The 21,076-nt window shown below is 44.0% G+C and overlaps 1 protein-coding gene and 1 long non-coding RNA gene across 6 annotated transcripts in view; one reads left to right on the top strand and one right to left on the bottom strand.

Annotated features, from left to right (window-relative positions):
* The first annotated feature begins 11,342 nt into the window (after positions 1 to 11,342).
* The window catches only part of ADGRF5 (adhesion G protein-coupled receptor F5), a 57,828-nt gene continuing 48,094 nt past the window's right edge, over positions 11,343 to 21,076 (top strand). For all 5 annotated transcript variants that reach the window (XM_061398361.1, XM_061398358.1, XM_061398360.1 and 2 more), the window contains exons 1-2: positions 11,343 to 11,444; positions 19,024 to 19,078. In XM_061398361.1, coding sequence (XP_061254345.1) covers positions 11,343 to 11,444; positions 19,024 to 19,078 — 157 coding nt within the window. The remainder of the gene's footprint in view (positions 11,445 to 19,023; positions 19,079 to 21,076) is intronic.
* LOC133236364 (uncharacterized) lies at positions 11,438 to 20,593 on the bottom strand. The gene is made up of 3 exons (XR_009732856.1): positions 19,831 to 20,593; positions 18,998 to 19,228; positions 11,438 to 12,081 (listed from the first exon to the last, which is right to left on the bottom strand). It is a non-coding gene; the product is annotated as an uncharacterized LOC133236364 (long non-coding RNA).

Below are 21,076 nucleotides of genomic sequence, written 5' to 3'. Positions count from 1 at the left end.
CAAATTATTGAATATAGTTCCCTGTCATCCACTATTCTTAAATTCTAACAAAACGCCTAGGGAGGAAAATAGAAATTTAAGAGAAGTGAAGTCATTGGCCAAGGACCCCATGCCTGGTGTCAGGGAGATGGAGGAACTGGGAGGTGGGAAGCGAGGGAATACAAAGATCTAAGAGGGTCCTGCCAATTACTAAAATGTTGGAATAATTTAAACCACATGGTAAAGAAATGAGTGCTACCCTGGGGCCCCTGGAGGGTCTGGAGTGTCGCCTCCAGTCTCTGCCTCCATCACTCCGTTTCTTGCCTTGGGCCCTTGGGCCCAGGACCTCTGTTCTTGCAGTGATCAGAGACTGCTCTGATTGGCCCATTATTGTTGCTATTGGAAGACTCAGTATTATTTCAGATCTTACCTCATAAAGAGTAAGACCACAAAACTGTAAGGCTTGGACCCATGCCCAAGCCCTTGGAGTCTCACAGCCAACCCCAGGGCCACCCTCCGTGGCAGCTGAAAAACACCTCAGGCATTGTCTTGCCAGGGTTTAGGAAAACCCCTCCACGTGGTAAATGAAAGTACCAAGATGGTTGAGACAAGAACAGAGTTAGGAACTTACTGGTTTCATGGAGATGGCAATCTCCTGCTCAGAGGTTTCATGGAGATGGCAATCTCCTGTTGTAAAACCCTCCAGTGATTTACAACAAGAAGGATGAAAGGTTATCAACGCCGCACACATGTGTGTGTGTTTTGGAAAACTTGACCCCCATTGTGTACAAACAAATGTTCCTCTCTAATCTGATAGGACTGAGTTACCCTGACACAATGCTTCTCCTGAACCTTATTTTAAGGCAAAGGAAAATGAAACAGGAAAAAAAAATTTTTCAAGGCAGTTCTTTTATTGGTATTGTGTTTCGTGTTTGTGTTAAATAAATATTTAGTTTATAGTTCTGCATGTGCAAGGGAGATTCATCTCATTAGATAAGGTCAGCAAAGGCAAGTCATCACCTTTTGCTGTTGAAAACACAGATTTGTGAAGGCGGGCTGTTAGAGGAGCCCTTGAGGGTTTTTAATCTGTACTTCTGCACTCCAGGAGGGAGGTTATTGATGCCATCCTGTCTTTATTGCAGTCTTGAGCAAAGAATAATATGCTCTTTGGTCAGTCACTAATCGTGTCTGACTCTTTGTGACCCCATGGACTGTAACTCACCATGCTCCTCTGTGGGATTTTCCAGGCAAGAACATTGGAGTGGGTAGCCATTTTCTTCTCCAGGGGATCTTCCTGACCCAGGGATCACACTCGTGTCTCCTGAATCTCCTACATCTGCAGGTGGATTCTTTACCAACTGAGCCACCTGGGAAGCCCATGTGTGGGTGCTAAGTTGCTTCAGTCATGTCTGACTCTTTGCAACCCCATGGACTGTAGTCTACCAGGCTCCTATGTCCCTGGGATTCTATAGGCAAGAATACTGGAATGGATTGCCATGCCCTCCTCCAGGGTATCTTTCCAACCCAGGGATTAAACCCAAGTGTCTTGTGTATCGTGCATTGGCAGGCATGTTTTTTATCACTAGCACCACCTGGGAAGCCCATAAAGAATAATAATGTCAGTCAAATTTTCAATGAAAGTCCTGAAATTTGCTACTACCATCCATCATCTGCATTAAGAAGAACTCTGCTTTGAATTATTCTCTAATAGTAGAATAATATATATGCATATTTATTTTTAGTCTCTCATCTAGTCTCTATTTTGATCAGAAGTACATGACTCAGGCATATATATGTGTGTATATATAGAACAAAACATAAGAAGATATATCTTTGGCTTCTTTCAAAGAATACAATAACCTGTTCAGTTAGTCAGACGCAGGCCAAGATGCATGGCTTACCTTGTTAGCGTCCTAGCATACAATGCCATTCTTCTTTTATTAAAAAGAAAGCCATGTATATAGCATCACCTTCTGTGCGTGATCTAAAACCAGGAAGTTTACCTATGGGAAGAATTGCCACTCTTTCTCTTCTACTTTTTAGTGAGATTTCTTGTGTTCAATATACCTGACCTCCCATTTATAGCTGAACAAAGCAGAGAATCTCCAACCAGGATGTAGTCATTTTCCTGAGCACTGAAGGGTGGGTAGAATTGAATATGCAGCAATAATGTTGAGGCAAAGGGGCAGGGAAAAAACGGAGATTAAGAAACCAAGTAAATCACAGGATTACTTTGGTTTTGCCAAAGAGTGAAAAATAGTTTGAGCAAATAATTATTCTTACATCTCAAAGATTAATTTTCATGTTTTTACCTTTGAATGGACAATGGAAAATCTCGTTCACTATTTTATTTATTTATTTTACTTATTATTTAATTCTCAACAATCCATTTTGCAAACGAGTAAGCCAAGTTTCAGAAAGGCTGAAAAAGAAACTTTCAATTCAGATTCATATCTGAAGGCAAAGTCCCTGCTTCTCTATTCACTATTGCCTGTGGGGCTGGTGGAGTCAGTGAATAAAACATCAACTGTGAAGGTTTGACCACAGTGTTTTTCTTTTAATGTTTATTTAAGTATCTGCTTGCATTTTCTGTCCCCCTCCCTTTTTTAAATAGTCTTTTTGTTGTTGTTTTATTTTTATTTATTTATTTATCTTTAGGACATGCTATGTGGCATGTGAAATCTTAGTTCCTCAGCCAGCTATCGAACCCCTGCCCCCTGCTTTGGGAGCTCAGAGTCTTAACCACTGGACTGCCAGGGAAGTCCCAGACCATAGTCTTAATTTTAAAAGCAAAACTACTCCTAGCTCAAGATCTGTCTTGCACTATTTTAAATGATGAAAAAGTTACCAGCTTTAGTTGTGAAAATGTGATAGATGCTTATTAAATATGCCAGATCTGAAAAATAAGATCCAGGTCATGGAGGGCCTCCAGCATCAGCAAACACCATTTCTTTTGTTCTGGAAGCAGTGGAGAGCTGAACAGAGGTAACAGGTGTGAAGAGTGCTTGCAGAAGGTCAGTCTTGTATCTCTGAAGATGGTAGGGTAGAGAGGAAAAGAAGGGAAGCCATCGCAGTGGTGCCTGTGTGGGGCAGTGAAGGCTTAGCTAGCATAGTCAATCAGAGGTGGAGTAGACAAATGCAAGAGATAGCTATGATTAGCCTTGGAAACCTCAGTGAGGTTACAATGGATTTGAAATAACTGTGAGAAATTTTAGACTCTTTGAACAGCAATGGGACCATCAGAGTCCATGTTTTTCATCTCAATTTTGAAATCACCAAGGGCCATCAACTCCTTGGCTTTGCCAAAAAGAAAATTGAGATGCAGAGAGGTCAAGTGACTTGCCCCAGATCATGAATGAATCAGTAGCAAGGTGAGGCTGGAACTCAGTTGGCTGGACTAGGGTTCACATAGAGAAAGCTTTTCATTTATTCTTGTTGATAACCCCAAAAAGATCCCTAACCCAAATGGTACCATTTTCCCAAAGGAATAGATGGCTACGTTTATAATTTTGCCACCACTACGTATCAGCTGATTGACCTTGGTGAGTTACTCATCCTTCTAACCTTCCATTTCCATATTTGAATATGGAATAATTAAGGATAATTTAGTGATATTATAGGATTAATTGAGAGGGTTAAATGACATAATTCTTGAAGAGAGCTTCTATGCCTCTTATAGCATTAGGCCTGAGACAGATGTAATAGCACTATGAATACTGAAATAGCTCTATGCCTGAAACAGATCTAATATCAGTGATCTGTAACCACCACCATCACCGCCATCCCCATCACCATCATCATCTTTGCTGATAATTATTCTCCACCATTATATGACAAATGACTTGTCCACTATAGGTCAATATCATTATCTAGAATTTTTGAAATCCTTAATTAACCTCTTCAGTCCTGACTAGTTCAGCTCCCAGCTGCCTTTGAGACACACAGACATTGCCAGGTCTTAGTTATGTCATCTAAAAAAATTAGACGTGTGTGTGTGTGTGTGTGTGTGTGTGTGTGTGTGGAGGGCTGGGGGTAGTGTTTGAACGAAAGGCAAATTCTTTTTCTTTTTTCCTTAGCAGATCATTTTCTTTAAATTTGTTTTTAGTTGCAGGATAATTACTTTACAATGTTGTGTTGGTTTGTGCCATGCAGCGATATGAATCAGCTATATATAGACATAGATCCCCTTCTTCTTGAGCCCCCCTCTACCAAGACCCCATCCCACTCCTCTAGGTCATCACAAGCACCAGGCTGAGCTCCCTGTGTTACACAGCACGTCCCACTAGCTATCTGTTCTACACATGGTCGTGTATATATGTCAATGCTACTGTCTCAATTCATCCCACCCCTTCCTTCCCCCACTGTGCCCACCAAGAGAGGCAGTCTCTACCTCTGCATAAAGATTAATTCTAATCTGTCTTTCAGTTTTAACTGTGTATGTTTTGTCCTATAGTCAGATAACCCATTTTTTGATTTTCATAAAAACATTCACAGTATAAATAATAAATATTGGGTACCAGACGAGAGGGTCAGACTCACACTTTTTGGGTGATAAAAAATAAAAAGAAGTATCATTTTTATTGAATCCTGTATTAGTTTTCTCAGAGTGCCATAATAAAGACCTGCAGACTGGGTGACTGAAATAACAGAAATTTATTTTCTCACAATTCTAGAGCTTGGAGGTCAGAAATCAAGGTGTCAGCAGAGTTGGTTTTTTCAGAGGCTTGGAGATGCTGTCTTCCTCCTGTGTCTTCACGTGGTTCTCCCTCTGTGTAGGTCTCTTCCTCTTATAAGATCACTGTTCATCACTTCTCAGCCTTTGGACTAAGACCGAATATAGTATCTGTTCTTATAAGGTCACTGCTCATATTGGATAAGGGCCCCACCCATATGACCTCGTTTTAACTCAGTGACCTCATTATAGACCTGGTCTCCAAATAAGGTCACATTCTGAGCTGCTGGGGGCTGGAATTCAACATATTAATTTTAGAGGGCACAAATCAGACCTTAACAAATGCAACCATGACCAGGCTTTTTCGAGCTTCATGGGCACAAGTCTCTAATCTCCACAACAATGCTGCAAGGCCAGTACTGTGATCCCCATTACTCACATCAGGAAACTGAGCCTCTGTGGGGTTAAGTGTCTCACCCACAATTAATAAGTGGTGAAGCTGCAATCAGAACACAGGCCTGTTTTGCATCAAAGCTGGTATTCTTTCCACTATAGTCTATTACAGGAAAGAGGGAATCACTGGGGCCCTAAAGCCATTACATTCATTTTTTTTTCCGAGGCAGAGCAGAAAATAGCTCTGCCTTCCCTTGTTGATGGTGACTGTTCAGGAGAACAATGTGCTCTCAGGGATGGTGGCCGAGCCTTCATCACAGTGGTTGGACAAGCTACCCTTGGCAACATCCACCAAGGGCTCAAGGGACAGCTAAACATCACCCTTTGGGATGTTTTGTTCCCTTTAAACAGGGATAAGGCTCTCCACCTATGGTCTTCTCCTTTGCCTGAAATTCTCTTTTCTTTCCCCCATCACATGTTTAAGCATTGCCAATCCTTCAGGGTCTGATCAGTGACCCTGGTCACTCCAAAATCCACCCAACTCCCCCAGGCCAACTTTTTCTAGTCATCTTATTACTTCACACTGCAGCTCACTTTCCCCACCAGGCTCATCTGTCCATGGAATTCTCCATGCAAGAATACTAGAGTGGGTTGCCGTTCCCTTTCCCAAGGGATCTTCCTGATCCTGGGATTGAAGCCAGGTCTCCTGCATTGCAGGTGGTTTCTTTACCGATTGAGCCACCAGTGAAGCCCCGGAGACAGGCCAAAATGGGGGCAATTCTTACTGTTACTTACTAGCTGGGCAACCTGAATAAGTCTAGTAACCTCTCTGAAAGCCTTAATTTTCTCATGCATGAATTAGGAGGAAACACCTACCTCCTAGTCTTATTGTGAGGCAAATTAAGTGAATGAACATACTTATAATTACATTTAGGGCAGTGTTTGGTTCCTAGTAGACATTTAGTAAATAGCGTCTTTTAAACTCATATTTTTCTTTCAGTCTCTGTTTCATGCCTTCCTGATATGATTGAGAGCTTTTTCGAGCCAAGGACCATAACTGAGTTCATTTCGTGCATGCAAGTTAAGCATAACTTAGCACGATTTTAGGCCTATGGAACGTTCTCTGTTGTGTTGTAACTGTGCACCACATTTGATACTACGTGAAATATATGACACAACCTCAAATAATAGCCTTGGCTGCTGAATTGCATCAACTATTGGGTAGATCACCTCTGAGTCTATACTCCCATGAATCCATTCATTCATCCACCATTGATTGATTGCCTCCTAAATGCATTCCCCCTAAGATTCTGTTTCTACGTAATTTCTTTAGTGGAGAGAGGACTATAGGGTTGTGATAGAAAGTGCCAGGAGTGTGGCTAGGGCAATGGGAAGCTGAAAGCTTGTACCTGCAGACCTCAAACCTCCCTCGGCATCATAAACAGCTGGGGCGGATACAGACACACCCCCTCACTCCTGCCCCCACCAGAAATGCTAATTCAGTTGGTCTGACATGATGTTAAAACAACAAACAAATGAAGAGAGGAAACCAAGAAGTTCCCCAGGAGCTTATTCTGATGCGCAGGCAAGGATAAGAACCATTTAAGCAGATGATGCTCAAGTACTCCAGGGAGCTTCCTTCTAGGGTGCTGCTACCCAGGGTGATGTTAAGGGGAGGAGTTGTGCTTGGACCCAAGCCAGGAGCAGAGACCTGAGCTGGAGGAAGGAGGAGGCACCTGGGCGGAGGGTAATCAAATGTGGGCTTTCCTTTACCTCCTGCCTTCTTTCTCCCCAGGAGGAACCAAGAAGAGTGTTAAGGCTGGGGTCCCCAGGGAAGAGGGGCTGAGGACACCTGAGAGCACAGGAGGGCAGAGCTGTGTAGAGCTTAGGAAACCATTTCCAGGACAAGCCTCACTATTACCCTCTATATACCAAGCTTGGAATCACAACTTGATCAGACCCCATAGATCTGGCCATTTCATGAACAGTCTTCTTAACTTGCAAGGTGTACAACCTCCTTGACCTCCTCCCACCCCTTCAATCAAAATTGGGCTGCTCAGGGCTGATGAAGGGATAGAGACCAGTTTATTTGAAGCCCTGGTTGTTTAGAAGATTTAGGAGAGCAGTTCCCTGATGTGTTTCAGGTCAGTTTCACAATGAATGTTCCTGGTGCATAATCCCTCTGAGAGAGAATGTGGTTTAAGACTGCTTCAAGTAATCTAGACCTTTGTCCTCCAAGAGCAGTAATGCTGAGAATCACGCCACTTCTTCCCGGCATATGATGTCAGGGTGCTTGGTTTCCCTCCCACATCTTCTAACTTCACAGACAGGAAAATAGAGTCTGAGGAACCAGGAAGTTGCTCATCCATCACAAGGTTACTGCTGAGCATGAGGTCATATCTCTCAGCTTTTTCTAAGACACAGCAGGCTCATATAGGTTGGTGAGTTTTAGTAGACTGTGCCCAGAATTTATAATTTCAAAGGATAAAGAAATTGGGAATGACATAAGATAATTCTCTTTTTCTGTCTCTGCTCATCGCTGAGTCTTTTAGTTGTTGTCTGCCATTTATGCTGGAGAAGGAAATGCCAACCCACTCCAGTACTCTTGCCTGGAAAATCCTGTGGACAGAGGAGCCTGGTGGGCTTCAGTCCATGGTGTCGCAAAGAGCCTGACATGACTGAGCACATTTATTCTAGGAATTTGGAATAAATAGGAACGTCTTGGGGATTTACAAAAAAAGGGGGAGCCCTACTCAAGATATATCACCTTGACGGTGGAATTCTACTCTGGGCTTTTCGTTGGATGGATTGGGAATTTTTTCCCATTAGCCAAGTTAAACAGCCTCCACTAGCTTCCTCACTGATAAAAACAGCTGGAGGGTTACTGAGACATTATTGATGTAGGTGAGAAAAGTTCACTTTCAGAACTCCTCCCAAACATAGCAGGAACCCTGAAAGTGGGACTGAGCTTCAGCTGGTATCCTTGTTCATATGGGTCAGGCTCATGCCATATTTGCTGTCAAATATTTTTAATATTACCTCTCTCTCAAAACAATGGCCTTCTTTCTTTAAGTGGAAGACCTTCCCTTTACCCTTATTATGTAACTGATGACTTATTTTGGGGGGCTCCAAAATCACTGCAGATGGTGATTGCAGCCATGAAATTAAAGGACGCTTACTCCTTGGAAGGAAAGTTATGACCAACCTAGATAGCATATTCAAAAGCAGAGACATTACTTTGCCAACAAAGGTCCATCTAGTCAAGGCTATGGTTTTTCCAGCGGTCATGTATGGATGTGAGAGTTGGACTGTGAAGAAAGCTGAGTGCCGAAGAATTGATGCTTTTGAACTGTGGTGTTGGAGAAGACTCTTGAGAGTCCCTTGGACTGCGAAGAGATCCAACCAGTCCATTCTGAAGGAGATCAGTCCTGGGTGTTCTTTGGAAGGACTGATGCTAAAGCTGAAACTCCAATACTTTGGCCACCTCATGGGAAGAGTTGATTCATTGGAAAAGACTCTGATGCTGGGAGGGATTGGGGGCAGGAGGAGAAGGGGACGACAGAGGATGAGAGGGCTGGATGGCATCACCGACTTGATGGACGTGAGTCTGAGTGAACTCTGGGAGTTGGTGACGGACAGGGAGGCCTGGCGTGCTGTGATTCATGGGGTCGCAAAGAGTCGGACACAACTGAGCGACTAAACTGAACTGAACTGAACTGATTCTACGCAGCTGTCATCTTTTTTCTGCATCCGGAGAACACCCACTTCCCCACAGTGTGGTCCTTTCTATAATTGTATTTCTGTTGAATTGTGATTCTGTGGCTACAAAATAGGTCAACAGAGAAAAAGATGTCAATTTAATCAAGAACTAAGTCCAAGGATGGTGGGGGAAGTTGGGGACGGCAGAAAGCATTGGCCAGTGGCTATTATACAAAGGGACCAGACATGACCATTTGAGGGGGGGGGGGGTGTGACCATTTGGTCATTATCATGATCAAGGTAATCCTTGCTAGCTGTCAAAGGCCAATAGTACAAAGTGATGAAAAGACGTGCAGTCAACTCCAATCCCTTTAATACCTCAGTCCCTTCCTGGCTCTCAAGTATTAAGGGAGACTCATTAACTATTCAGCTACTAAATTTTCTGTCCTTGATTAACTGCTTCAAAATGGAACCAGTTAGTACAGGCAGAAAGTGGATGCCTAAAAAGATTAAATTGCCTCTGAAATACCTGATTCGTCCCCCAGACAGTTGTTACCCCCAGGCTAAATCAGCCTGCTTCATACCCACCAAAGCCTACTGCTTTTCAACAAGGAATGAGTTGCTGTGCTTTCTCTATGATAGATGCATCTGGCCTTAAATTTCTATTCCTGTAACCTAAATTGCGAAGCATTTTCCAAAAGCCATTGAGTTGCAGAATTAAAAAAATGTATTTCATTGCCAGATCTGCAAATTGGGTCAGTTTTCCAGGGCCTTATGCTTCCTTCTTTCCCCTTGGGGAAGAGGAAAAGGAGGCAGCCAACAACTGGTGATTGAAACATGATCCTTGCTGGCGTGTAAGTCTTGGCTGTCTCTCCGTGTGCCATCCTGGCCAAGTCCTCTGATGCTCATGGCAATGCCTGGGCCAATGCCTGCCCTTCCTGATGGCTGCCCTCTGGATTCCGCTAACTGTCACGGTGGTTCCACTGCAGCTGGCATCACTGAAGCTCTGCATGACTTTTAATTACATTTGAGCCTCAGAAAAGTCTGTGAGAGAGTTAGAGGAGGTCTAAGTATCCCTATTTCATAGATGGACAAACTGGATTCAGAGAAGATAAATGACTTATTCGAGGATACAATTAGATTAGGTTTTTTTTTCTATAATTTTGTTTATTTATTTATGGTTCTGTTGGGTCTTCACTGCTGTACGGGCTTTTCTCTAGCTGTGGTGAGTGGGGCTACTCTTTAGTTGCAGCTTTCAGGCTTCTCATTGTGTGGCTTCCCTTGCTGCGAAGCACGGGCTTTGGTAGTTGCGGCACATGGGCTCCGTAGTTGTGGCTCCCAGGCTCCAGAGCACCGGCTCAACAGCTGTGGCCCACAGGCTTAGTTGCTCCATGCCACATGCAATCTTCCTGGACCAGGGATCAAACCCATGTCTCCTGCAGTTGGCAGGAGGATTCTTTACCACTGAACCATCAGGGAAGCCCCTGATGCAATTAGTTTGGTTCCTATCTCCTACCCCTTTGTCAAGTATTCTTTTCACAAAAATATGAATTTTAGAAAGTCACTAAGAAAAGAAAAGTAGTTTGTCCTGGTCCCTAGACGCATAGGATCTGGGATTATTCCATGTGATTCTCTACTTTTCAAATGCAACCGTGATTAATCTGGTCATCAAAAAAACCTTGTTATCATCACCAGCGTTGTAAAGAGATAGCAATCAAGAATCAATATATGATATAGTCTCTATTAATATTCTATGTTATATAGTCTAAAAATCTGTAAAATATATCTTGTATTTTTGTGACCAGTTCCAGGATTTTTCATACTAATAGGGCATAGCCCATTAACATGGGTCTTAAAGTCTATTTAGGGGCCTCCCTGGTGACTCAGTAGTAAAGAATCCATGGGCAATACAGGAGATGCGAGTTCAATCCCTGGGTCAAGAATATCCCCTGGAGAAGGGAATGGCAACCCATTCCAGTATTCTTGCCTGGGAAATCCCATGGACAGATAAGCGTGGCGGGCTTTAGTCCATGGAGTTGCAGAAGAGTCAGACAGGACTTAGCGATGAAACGCACACAGAAAAGTCAGTTTAATAGATTGCTGCCAGGCTTAAAAGAAGACATAGGGTAAGAGAATAGAACAGCATTGAAAACGTCAGAGTGTGTTGCATGTAGCCAAAGGAAAGGACTGTTCTCTGAATCCTTTTGTTCATATGTACTGAACCATAATGTTAAAAGTATTTCATACTGAGTAGTCTTTCCTCTTTCTCTTTTCTCTTTCCTCTTCTCTCTCCTTCTCTCTGTCTCTAGGAAAGCTACCTAAAGATCTGCTATCTTTGATCCATTCGCAGGTACCATCCCCGGTCTTCCCCAGCCACCATCTCTCCTGACATTATCCTTTCATCAGGGTCTGGAGTGGACAGTTTTCCACAGTTGATGTCTTTAACCTCTTTCCTTTCTCCCCTCCCCTGAAAATGCCCATTTGCAGTGTGACCTTGGAGTCAGCATTTCCTAGTCCTTTTCTAAGTTTGATAAATAAACAACTCTATCTCTAAACCATCTTATTTCCATTTCAGGCAAGGCAACTCAAACTTGAAGACATGAAGTCCCCAAAGAGAACCACTTTGTGCTTTGTGATTATTGCCATTTATTCTTCCCAAGCTACACTGAGTTTGAATTTAGAGTCTATTGTTTATCATTCGGTGAGTAAATCCATGTCTGCTATATTTCCCTGTCACATTTTTTTCTGATTTCCTGGGAAAGTCATGGGCAGAAACTGCTTTACACAAATGTTCAGGGCCTTTGAGAACATGTTGCAAATGGGGGGAGGGAGTGGTGGGCCATAAATGGTATTCATCCGATAATAACACCCTGGGTACAACACGTCATACTCTGGAATCAGTGGTGATGTCAAGGGCTTCCCTCCTTAATGAATTTACCACTTCTAGGCTTGGAGCTCCACCCTATGAAACTGACAGCCCATCGATAAAGCAGATTTTGAGGGCTGAGCAGGACATGTGTCCTCAAAGGAATTTTTTTTTTTTAACCAGGAGCATCAGACTAAAACACATTTCAAGAGGTGTTAATTTGTGTCGTGTTATAATCACAGATCCATATACTTGAAAGGGCCATGGGTGATCACCCAAGCTTTTGTAAAACACATTAGCCTGGTTGTTTGGTCCTTGGGAAGTTGATGGGAGTTTAGCTCACCCCCTTGTTCCTTGTGGGAATCACTGGGATCTTCTTTCCTTAGGCTACTCCATGCACCAAAGCGGGGCATATTACTGGTTATGAAATCTCATGGGACAGATGTGATTCTCTCTGTGTCAGCTTTTTCGTCTGTAAAATAATGAAAATAATAGTATTGATTTACTGCTTGCTACAAGAATTAAATTAGTTAATATTTACAAAATGCTTTAGACTAGTGCCTTACACATGTAAAAAGGCCTTATCAGTGTTCGCTATTATCATTTCTCTTCTTGTATTTTTTTCTACTGGCTTTTCAAAAAGATATTTCAGTGCTACTTCATTCGATCTGTCACGACTGTTAGAGTTTTTCATTGATAGATTTTAGCATCAGAAAACGTCTCCTCTCTTCCTGGTTGGAGATTTTCAATTTTAATTCTCTGTCCTCTATTCATTCCAGTTGTCGGTTCTGTTTTTGCGTTTGTGTTTGCGTGATCTTTATTCTCTATTTTTTGTGTAGCTTTTAGTATATTCCTTTGCTTTACTGGTTCTTTTATAAACAATGCACGTTTGAGATTCTTTTCTTTTAAACTGTGGAGAAGGCAATGGCACCCCACTCCAGTACTCTTGCTTGGAAAATCCCATGGATGGAGGAACCTGGTAGGCTACAGTCCTTGGGGTCGCAAAGAGTCGGACACAACTGAGCGACTTCACTTTCTGTCTTTCTTTTAATCTGACTGTGATTGGGGAGTATAATTTATTCACATTTGATGTCATTTAAAATTCTTGCTCTTACTTTCAGGATTTTTTATGGGTTTATGCATTTCTTTCCTCTTTTTCGTTTCTGTATGTTTCTTTGTTTGACCTAGGTCTTGTCTTTTTATTTATTTCTCTCATAATTTGGGAAGTATACTTTGTGTCTCTTCTTCCAAATTGCAATATGCCGGATACAACCCTTGTGATTCTATGCAGCAGCTTGCTCTTATAAATAGAAGATGGAAACATTACTTTTCCCGAGGATGTGCATGGTCAGTACAGAAGTCCACTTACCCCATGCATATGGGGAGAAAGCCAGAGACTGACCTGATCAATGGGGTCAGCCTTGTCTCTGTTCTGGAGATTCCCAGCATTCCTGGCTACAGTGATGCCCTTCCACTGTGCCAGCTCTACCTTCGCAAGCATCCATAACAAAGCTCCTCCGTCAGCCTGGTGGACCAGGATATCTTCCTGGATATTCCCACCACCATCCTAAAGGGCCCCACTTTCCTCCTTTAGATATGCCTTCAAGATATAATATTTTCATCCAGTTCGGAGGCTGAAGAACTCCATTGGAGACATGCCCTTGAAACTGCCTTATCAGCTTATACGGCCCTAGGCTGCCACTCAGCTCCCACTTCTACTATTGTAACAGTACACACGGATTGTCACCATTTTTAAGTGTACATTTCAGTAGTGTTAAATACATTCACACTGTCACACAATCCATCTGCAAAACCATCTTGCAAAACTGAAACTCTGTATCTATTAAACAAACCCCCCTCAGCCCCCCGACATGACCCCAGCTCCTAGAACTCACTGTTCTACTTTCCAACTCCATGATTTTGATGACTCTTGAGTACGTCATACAAGTGGAATCATACAGTATTTGTCTTTTTGTGACTGGCTTATTCACTTAGGGTAAAGTGCTAAAAACGTATCTGTTGTATTAATAGTATGCATCAGAATTTCCTTCCTTTCTTAAGTCTGAATGAGGATCCATTGTATGTATATCCTATGTTTTGTTAATCTGTTTATCTATCAATGCACATTTGGGTTCCTCTCACCTCCTGGCTGCTGTGAACAATGCTGCTCTGAATATGGGGGAGCAAATACAGTGTGAAAGCTTTTTGAAGTGTGATTGATGATGTAGCTTCTCAAACTTCAATGTGTGCATGAATCCAGCTGGGAACCTTCTTAAAGTGCAAATTTCAGCTCAGGAAGTCTGAGGGTGGGGCTCTGGGTGTTGCCTTCTGACTAGTTACTCTTGTTCCCGTCCCAGTGGTCACACTGGGAGCAGCAAGTCTGCAGATTCTCAAAGCTGGGATCAACCCTGAGTCCAAAGCCCGGCTCTGACGCTCACTAACTTCGGAAATTTCATCTCCTTTTTTCATCTCCCTGAACCTGTTTTCTCACATAATATGAGAAATAAATAGTGTCTCATTCTTCAGCTTCTTCAGGATTACATGTTCTCAGATATACATGGCTTAGCATCATGATTGGCACACAGCAAATGCATAAGATTTGGTGGTTATTTTTACTATTCTGGTACAAATAAACCTGGGTTCACATGCCCAGGGAGAAGATATTTTAACGGGATCCTTGCTGAGACAATTGAGGCAAAGATGCAAAACTGGGTGAGATCTGTGACTATTTATTTGTCATCTGGCTCCCTGGTTTTTTGTTTTTTTTTTTTTGCACTTCTAAAAATGCCATCTCTCATTCCTGACTGTCTGCTCCCTCTTCAGGCCACTCCCCCACCCTCCCATTACTTGTAAAGTTCAACAAGTGGGGCATTTCCTGGAATCGGTGACCTTGTATCTTCTGACTGAAGCTTGGCAAACAGGAAATCCTTTCTGGGCAGAGCTGGTCATTGTCCTCCCATACCCATCTGAGTACCTTTCCATGGACAGGCAGAGGCTGTGGTTTTTGTCTGAAATAGTACTCAGCATTAAGAGACGCTGGCAGGATCTGTGTGCAGCCTCATAGTTCCCCGAACTGGGGTGACATGAGACTCAGGCAGGCAAGACTGTACCCCAGTGAGCCCAGGCCAGATGGGCACATGGGCTGTCAGCACTGCCAGAGATGCATCACGTTTTTCACATTCCTTGTTTTTCAAAATGTGAGAAACCAAGGCTTGGAATGAATGAATGACTTTTCCAGTTAGAGAGAAGAAAAGGCAGAGGGATCAGTTCTTGGTGTGACTCCAACACCTGCCTTCTTGAAATCCAGGCCCCATGACCTGGCAGTCTAACTCTCGGTGCTTAGTCAAATCTGGGTGGCTGAGGGTCTTTGCCCCAACCCGCATCACCAGTGAACAACAGCTCAGAGGCTTCAGTGCTTTTAGATGTTTTCCCTCCCTCTTTTCCCAATGATTGTTGTTCAGTCACTAAGTCGTGTCTGACTTTTGCAACCCCATGGACTGCAGCACGTCAGGCCTCCCTGTCCCCCACTGTCTCCTGGAGTTTGTCCATTGAATCGATGATGCTATCCAACCATCTCATCCTCTGCTGCCCTCTTCTCCTTTTGCCTTCAAACTTTCCCAGCCTCAGGGTCTTTTCCAGTGAGTTGGCTCTTTGGCCAACAGGAGGCCAAAGTATTGGAGTTTCAGCTTCAGCATCAGTCCTTCCAATGAATATTCAGGATTGATTTCCTTTAGGATTGACTGGTTTGATCTCATTGTTGTCCAAGGGACTCTCAAGAATCTTCTCCAGTACCACAATTCAAAAGCATCAATTTTTTGGCACTCAGCCTTCTTTATTGTTCAACTCTCACATCTATACATGACTACTGGAAAGATCATAGCTTTGACTGTACGGACCTTTGTCAGCAAAGTGATATCTTTGCTTTTTAATACACTGTCTAGGTTTGTCATAGCTTTCCTTCCAAAAAGCAAGCAACTCAATGATTACAGGGTTTAAAATCAAAAGTCAGTTATTCTCATAAAAAGTTGTGAGAAATAAAAAGTTATTCCTCACTGAACAGCGGAGCCAGTAGGCGATAGCTATGTGGAAGCAGTACTTAATAGAGGTGTTCCATGAAAGTTTCAGATAATCACCATGAAGATTCAAGAAGTAGTTAAAGAGCAGAGGTTCTAAAAAACTGGCCTCCTGTCCAGGGATGCGCCGGTTAAAAAAGCAGTTTTCTTTACCCTATTTGAGACCTGCTAAATCTGATTGGGGGAGGGAAGGGAGAGGAGTCTCACGCTCATGAAGATTAGAAGTGCTCTACAAGAGAGGACTGAAATGTACCTTGATTTTAACCCACAGTTGCCAGTGGCAAGTCATTAATTCTCTAGCGACCCCTGGAAAATGGAGGAAATGAAACCTTGGCCTGCTTCCCAAAGGTGACCTCTGGTAGTCACCTTCTCCTGGGCTGAGTCCCCCTGCAGCAAGCCCACAAACAGTGAACAGAGAAAGCTTCCTGGTGGCTCCCCCTACCTCCCCCGAATCCCAGGGAGGATGGAGGCAGGAAGACAGCCAAAGAACCTTTCTTTCTACCCAGGCTCAGCGCCAGAGCAGACTCCTGGGCAAGCCGGGCAGGAACCAGCCCTATACATCAACTTTTTTATTTCTTGGTCCGTTCACATCTCGGTAGAGCTGAGATAACCTCACGGCAAAGGAGGCAGCACCTGAGCTTGCACATTCCAAACATCAGTCATCATTCCTCTGTTCACTTCTTCAAGAACATTTGCGGACTCTCAGGTCCCTTCACATTTCCTGTGGACATTAATACTAGTCGCTGAAAAGAAGGCAGGGGTGGAAGAGGCAATAGAGAAGAGACAAAGTACTGGTTAAGAGAGACGGGGTCACCGAGAGGAACCCAGTTTCCCCGTGCTTTCCCAGGATATCGCTTGGCAAGATGCTGCTGTGCCTGTGTGGATAAGTGCAGACTTAGGAGGAAGGTTAGCTGGGTTTGAGTACCGATTCTGCCATTTCAAGGCCATGTGACCTTAGGCAAGTTATTTGACCTCTCCGCGCCTGTGTTTTCTCATCTGTGAAATGCAGATGATAACAGTATCTACACCTTAGATTGTCATGAGGATAAAATAAACAAGCACACACCAAGCACTTAACAGTGCCTGGCACCGGGTGTTGAAGACGTTTTCGGAACCATTCTTCTTGATATCGTTAAGATGGGAGATAACTAGAAAAAAATGGCAGAGACCATGGAGGGCAAAACAAGCTCTGTCTCAGGTGGTGCTCTCTGGTAAGGGGGCGGCGGGGGTGAGGGGAGGGAGTTCAAGGTAAACTACACACCCTGTAGGGCGGGGGTTATCTGGCTCCTCTACTGAGACTTAAAAGAAGTTTGGGATGGGAAACTCATTGTAGGAAAACTCACTTGGAGGCAGGGATGAGCTAGGAGCCCCATATCAGGTCAGATCAGATCAGATCAGTCGCTCAGTCGTGTCCGACTCTTTGCGATCCCATGAATCACAGCATGCCAGGCCTCCCTGTCCCTTACCAACTCCCGGAGTTCACTCAGACTCACATCCATCGAGTCAGTGATGCCATCCAGCCATCTCATCCTCTATCGTCCCCTTCTCCTCCTGCCCCCAATCCCTCCCAGCATCAGAATCTTTTCCAATGAGTCAACTCTTCATATGAGGTGGCCAAAGTACTGGAGTTTCAGCTTTAGCATCATTCCTTCCAAAGAAATCCCAGGGCTGATCTCCTTCAGAATGGATTGGTTGGATCTCCTTGCAGTCCAAGGGACTCTCAACAGTCTTCTCCAACACCTCATCAAAAGCATCGATTCTTCGGCGCTCAGCCTTCTTCACAGTCCAATTCTCACATCCATACATGACCACAGGAAAAACCATAGCCTTGACTAGACGAACTTTTGTTGGCAAAGTAACGTCTCTGCTTTTGAATATGCTATCTAGGTTAGTCATAATTTTCCTTCCAGGGGTAAGTGTCTTTTAATTTCATGGCTGCAGTCACCATCTGTAGTGATTTTGGAGCACAGAAAAATAAAGTCTGACACTGTTTCCACTGTTTCCCCATCTATTTCCCATGAAGTGGTGGGACCGGATGCCATGATCTTCGTTTTCTGAATGTTGAGCTTTAAGCCAACTTTTTCACTCTCCACTTTCACTTTCATCAAGAGGCTTTTGAGTTCCTCTTCACTTTCTGCCATAAGGGTGGTGTCATCTGCATATCTGAGGTTATTGATATATCAGGTCAAGGTGAGGTTATAAGCTTCGGAGCTGGCAGTGAGCCCAGCAGCAAAGCCAATCAATGTCAGTTCTTAAAGAAGCCATGTGTTGACAGTAGATGAGCTTTATGGAGATGAAGCAAGTGGTTTATGCAGTCGGGGGGCAGGGGGTGTTCTGTGTGAATGGTGCCCCCAGAACAGTGTGATGCTGTGCCCCAGAATAGCACTTACTATGTCACTAAAGCTATTCTAGTGTTCTACATTGATTAATCATTTGCTCCTCACAACAACCTCATGAGGCAAGCTATTTGTATCTGTATACTACAGGTGAGTGCTGAGGCACAGAAAGGTTAAGTAACTTGCTCACGGTCACACAGCCATTTTATGGAAGAGCTAGGATTTGAATCAATGTTTGCAGAGTACTTAACTCTTAACTATCATACTATATGATATAACTAATGCTTTTAAGAGCTTAGTATATTCCACATTGCAGTTGGCTTGATTCTCGTAACAATTCTATGAGGTCGGCACTATTATTCCATTTTACAGAAAAGAAAACTGAGGCTCAAAGAGACTAAGTAACTTCCTCAAAGTCGCAGGCGAGTAAGGGGCACAGCTCTGTACACTAGCAGTCTGGCTCTAGAGCTGGGTCTCAAAGGCCTTGCCCCAGAAAGCAACCATAAGACCATCTAGGAGTAAAAGGGCTAGAGAAGGAGAAAACAATTTCTAAACATGCATAACCTAAATAGTCCCAAGGCCACAGAAATACTGGGGTGGGGACAGGCTGAGTGAGTGCAGAGGAGAGGTCGTGAGACTCGTCTGAAATGCAGCCCGAATGACTCAGGATTCAAGCCCCAGTGCAATGGAGAACAGCATAATTTATACTTCTTGACAGGCCTCAAGCTGCAGGAACTCTGAGACTCAGATAGGCTGATTTCTTCCGCTTCTGGATCTAGTGACTGGTCTATAAAAAGTCAATGCCAAGGTCATATCCCAGAGGCCAATCCATCGCATCTTCCCTACCCTCCCATTGCTGGTGGCCCGCCATTCACAGGGCATGAGGTATTGACCCAGAGCCAGCAGCCCTACGCTCAGCTTGAACATTCCCGGGCCTGTGAGCAGAAAACCATCATGAAAAGACATTGATAACACTCACTGACTATTTTTAAAATGTTCTTTCAGCTTCTCCATGAACATGAACTAATGGAGGAGGATCCAGTAAGACAAAAACGAGCTGGTATGTAAACATTTCCTTGACTGTCTTTTCTAGTAAGTCCCATCAAACAGCATGTGTTGTAACTTTTTGAAACACTGGTATCTACATGATTCGGTCTCCAAGCTCCTCAGGGTTCAATTTCTAGAAGTAACTGCGAAGGCGCTCCATTCTCTGTCAAATGATATTAAAGGGATCTTATCAATACCCTCCATCCAAGTGTCCTGTCCCATCACCACTCCTCAGATCCCGAAGATTACCCCATGGCCCTTGCCCCAGCAGCCCTGTACCACCACCAAAAAGCCACTTCTCTCCTCTCAACCCAGCAGCATTGCCTCTTTTCTTTTTCCTTTTTCTTTTAATCTTGGCTCCTTTCACTCCTCACTTAGTCTCAGGGATCAATTTAACCACTAGACCCAAGTCCTCTGTTTCCCATTCCAATTTCCTCACTAAATTCCAAAGAAGAGGTCTGGGAAACACAGGGCTCTGCCTTTTGGAGGGTCGGGGGCAGGTGAGAGCTGTGAACACCTGCAGGATGAGCCTCAGTGTCCCCTCTCCCATGTGAGACCTGGGGCAGGTGGGTCTGTCTGGAGGCTACATTTTCCAAGGACCAGATCCTCCTTCCATCACAACAATCTTGCTATAGCATCAACTGGATGCTGTTATTTCCCTGCATAAATCCGATCATCCTCTCACATATCTCTGTATCTGCGAGAGTCACAGAGTCAGCATCCCACCCACCATGCCCCCTTTGCTTGTCTGGGGAATCAATTCACATGGATTCGTGTCTTAGAAGCTCTTCCATCAATTTCCCCAGACAGGGAGGGGCTGTTTTCCTGGGTTCCCATTATCCGTGACACATCCTCATGGCCCAACATCTATCCCAAAGCACTGCCATTCTTTAGCTTCCTGTTTGCCACTCACAGGGGACATGAGCCCCCTTGAACCCTCTTCCTCTCTGTAGCCTGGCCAGTAGCCCAATGTCTCAACAGACCAGTGAACAAATAAAGAGAGGGCGTGTCTCTGTCATAGCCACTTGTGTGAATTCAGAGGCTGTGTCCCTTTTCGCTAAGAGTCTGCTGGCTTTGCGGCTAGACCAACCATCTAGAAACTTCTTAACTTGTAGCACTAGGATTAAATCATGACTTGTTCTTTTCAGTCTTGCGGTAGGAAAGAGACATTAGGCTGACAGGGAGAGCAAGCTTGCCCAGAGCGCAGGATAGAGGTATCTGGTGGGCCCTTCACAGGCCATGACCAGATCCGACTGTTACCCAGTGCCTGAAATGAGAATTCGATCACATTGTTAATAAACTATCAAAATGCTCACTGAAAGTTTATACTGTTGTTCTTCTCTCCTTCCCTTTCTTTTCTGTTTTAGCCTGGTTTTATACCCCTATGGGATTCTCACTCACCCTCCTCCTTGCGTTCCCTGAAGTGATCCACAGCAGGGGTCTCCAGCCTCCAGGATCTAATGCCTGATGATCTGAGGTGGAGCTGATGTAACAATAATAGAAATCAAGAAAAAAGTGAAAGTGTTAGTTGTTCAGTCGTGTCCAACTCTTTGCGACCCCATGGACTGTAGACACCCAGGCTCCTCTGTCCATGGGATTCTCCAGGCATGAAGATTGGAGTGGGCTGCCATTCCCTTCTCCAGAGGATCTTCCCAACCCAGAGCGAACCCAGGTTTCCTGCTTTGCACACAGATTCTTTACCATCTGAGCCATCAGGGAAGTCAAGTGCACAATAAATCATTCCAAAAACAACCCCCACTCCCCCCACCCTAGTCCATGGAAAACTTGTCTTCCAAGAAACCAATCCCTGGTGCCCAAAAGGGTGGGGACCACTGGTCCACAGCGCAGACTGCACTTCCTGTGCTTTAAAACAAGTACCATCATCTCTACTCCATCCCCGACAGCTCCTTGAACCCTCCCGTCCCCGTGACAGCAACAGGGCCAACGAGGTCCCCAGTCAAATATTTTGAAAGACTTCTCTTCCTGAAATCAAACCACTTGTGTTAAGTCC

This window comes from Bos javanicus, chromosome 23, assembly GCF_032452875.1.
Source record: "Bos javanicus breed banteng chromosome 23, ARS-OSU_banteng_1.0, whole genome shotgun sequence".
NCBI lineage: Eukaryota > Metazoa > Chordata > Mammalia > Artiodactyla > Bovidae > Bos > Bos javanicus.
The sequence above is the reverse complement of the archived record's forward strand: the minus strand, read 5'-3'. Positions and strand labels throughout refer to the sequence as shown.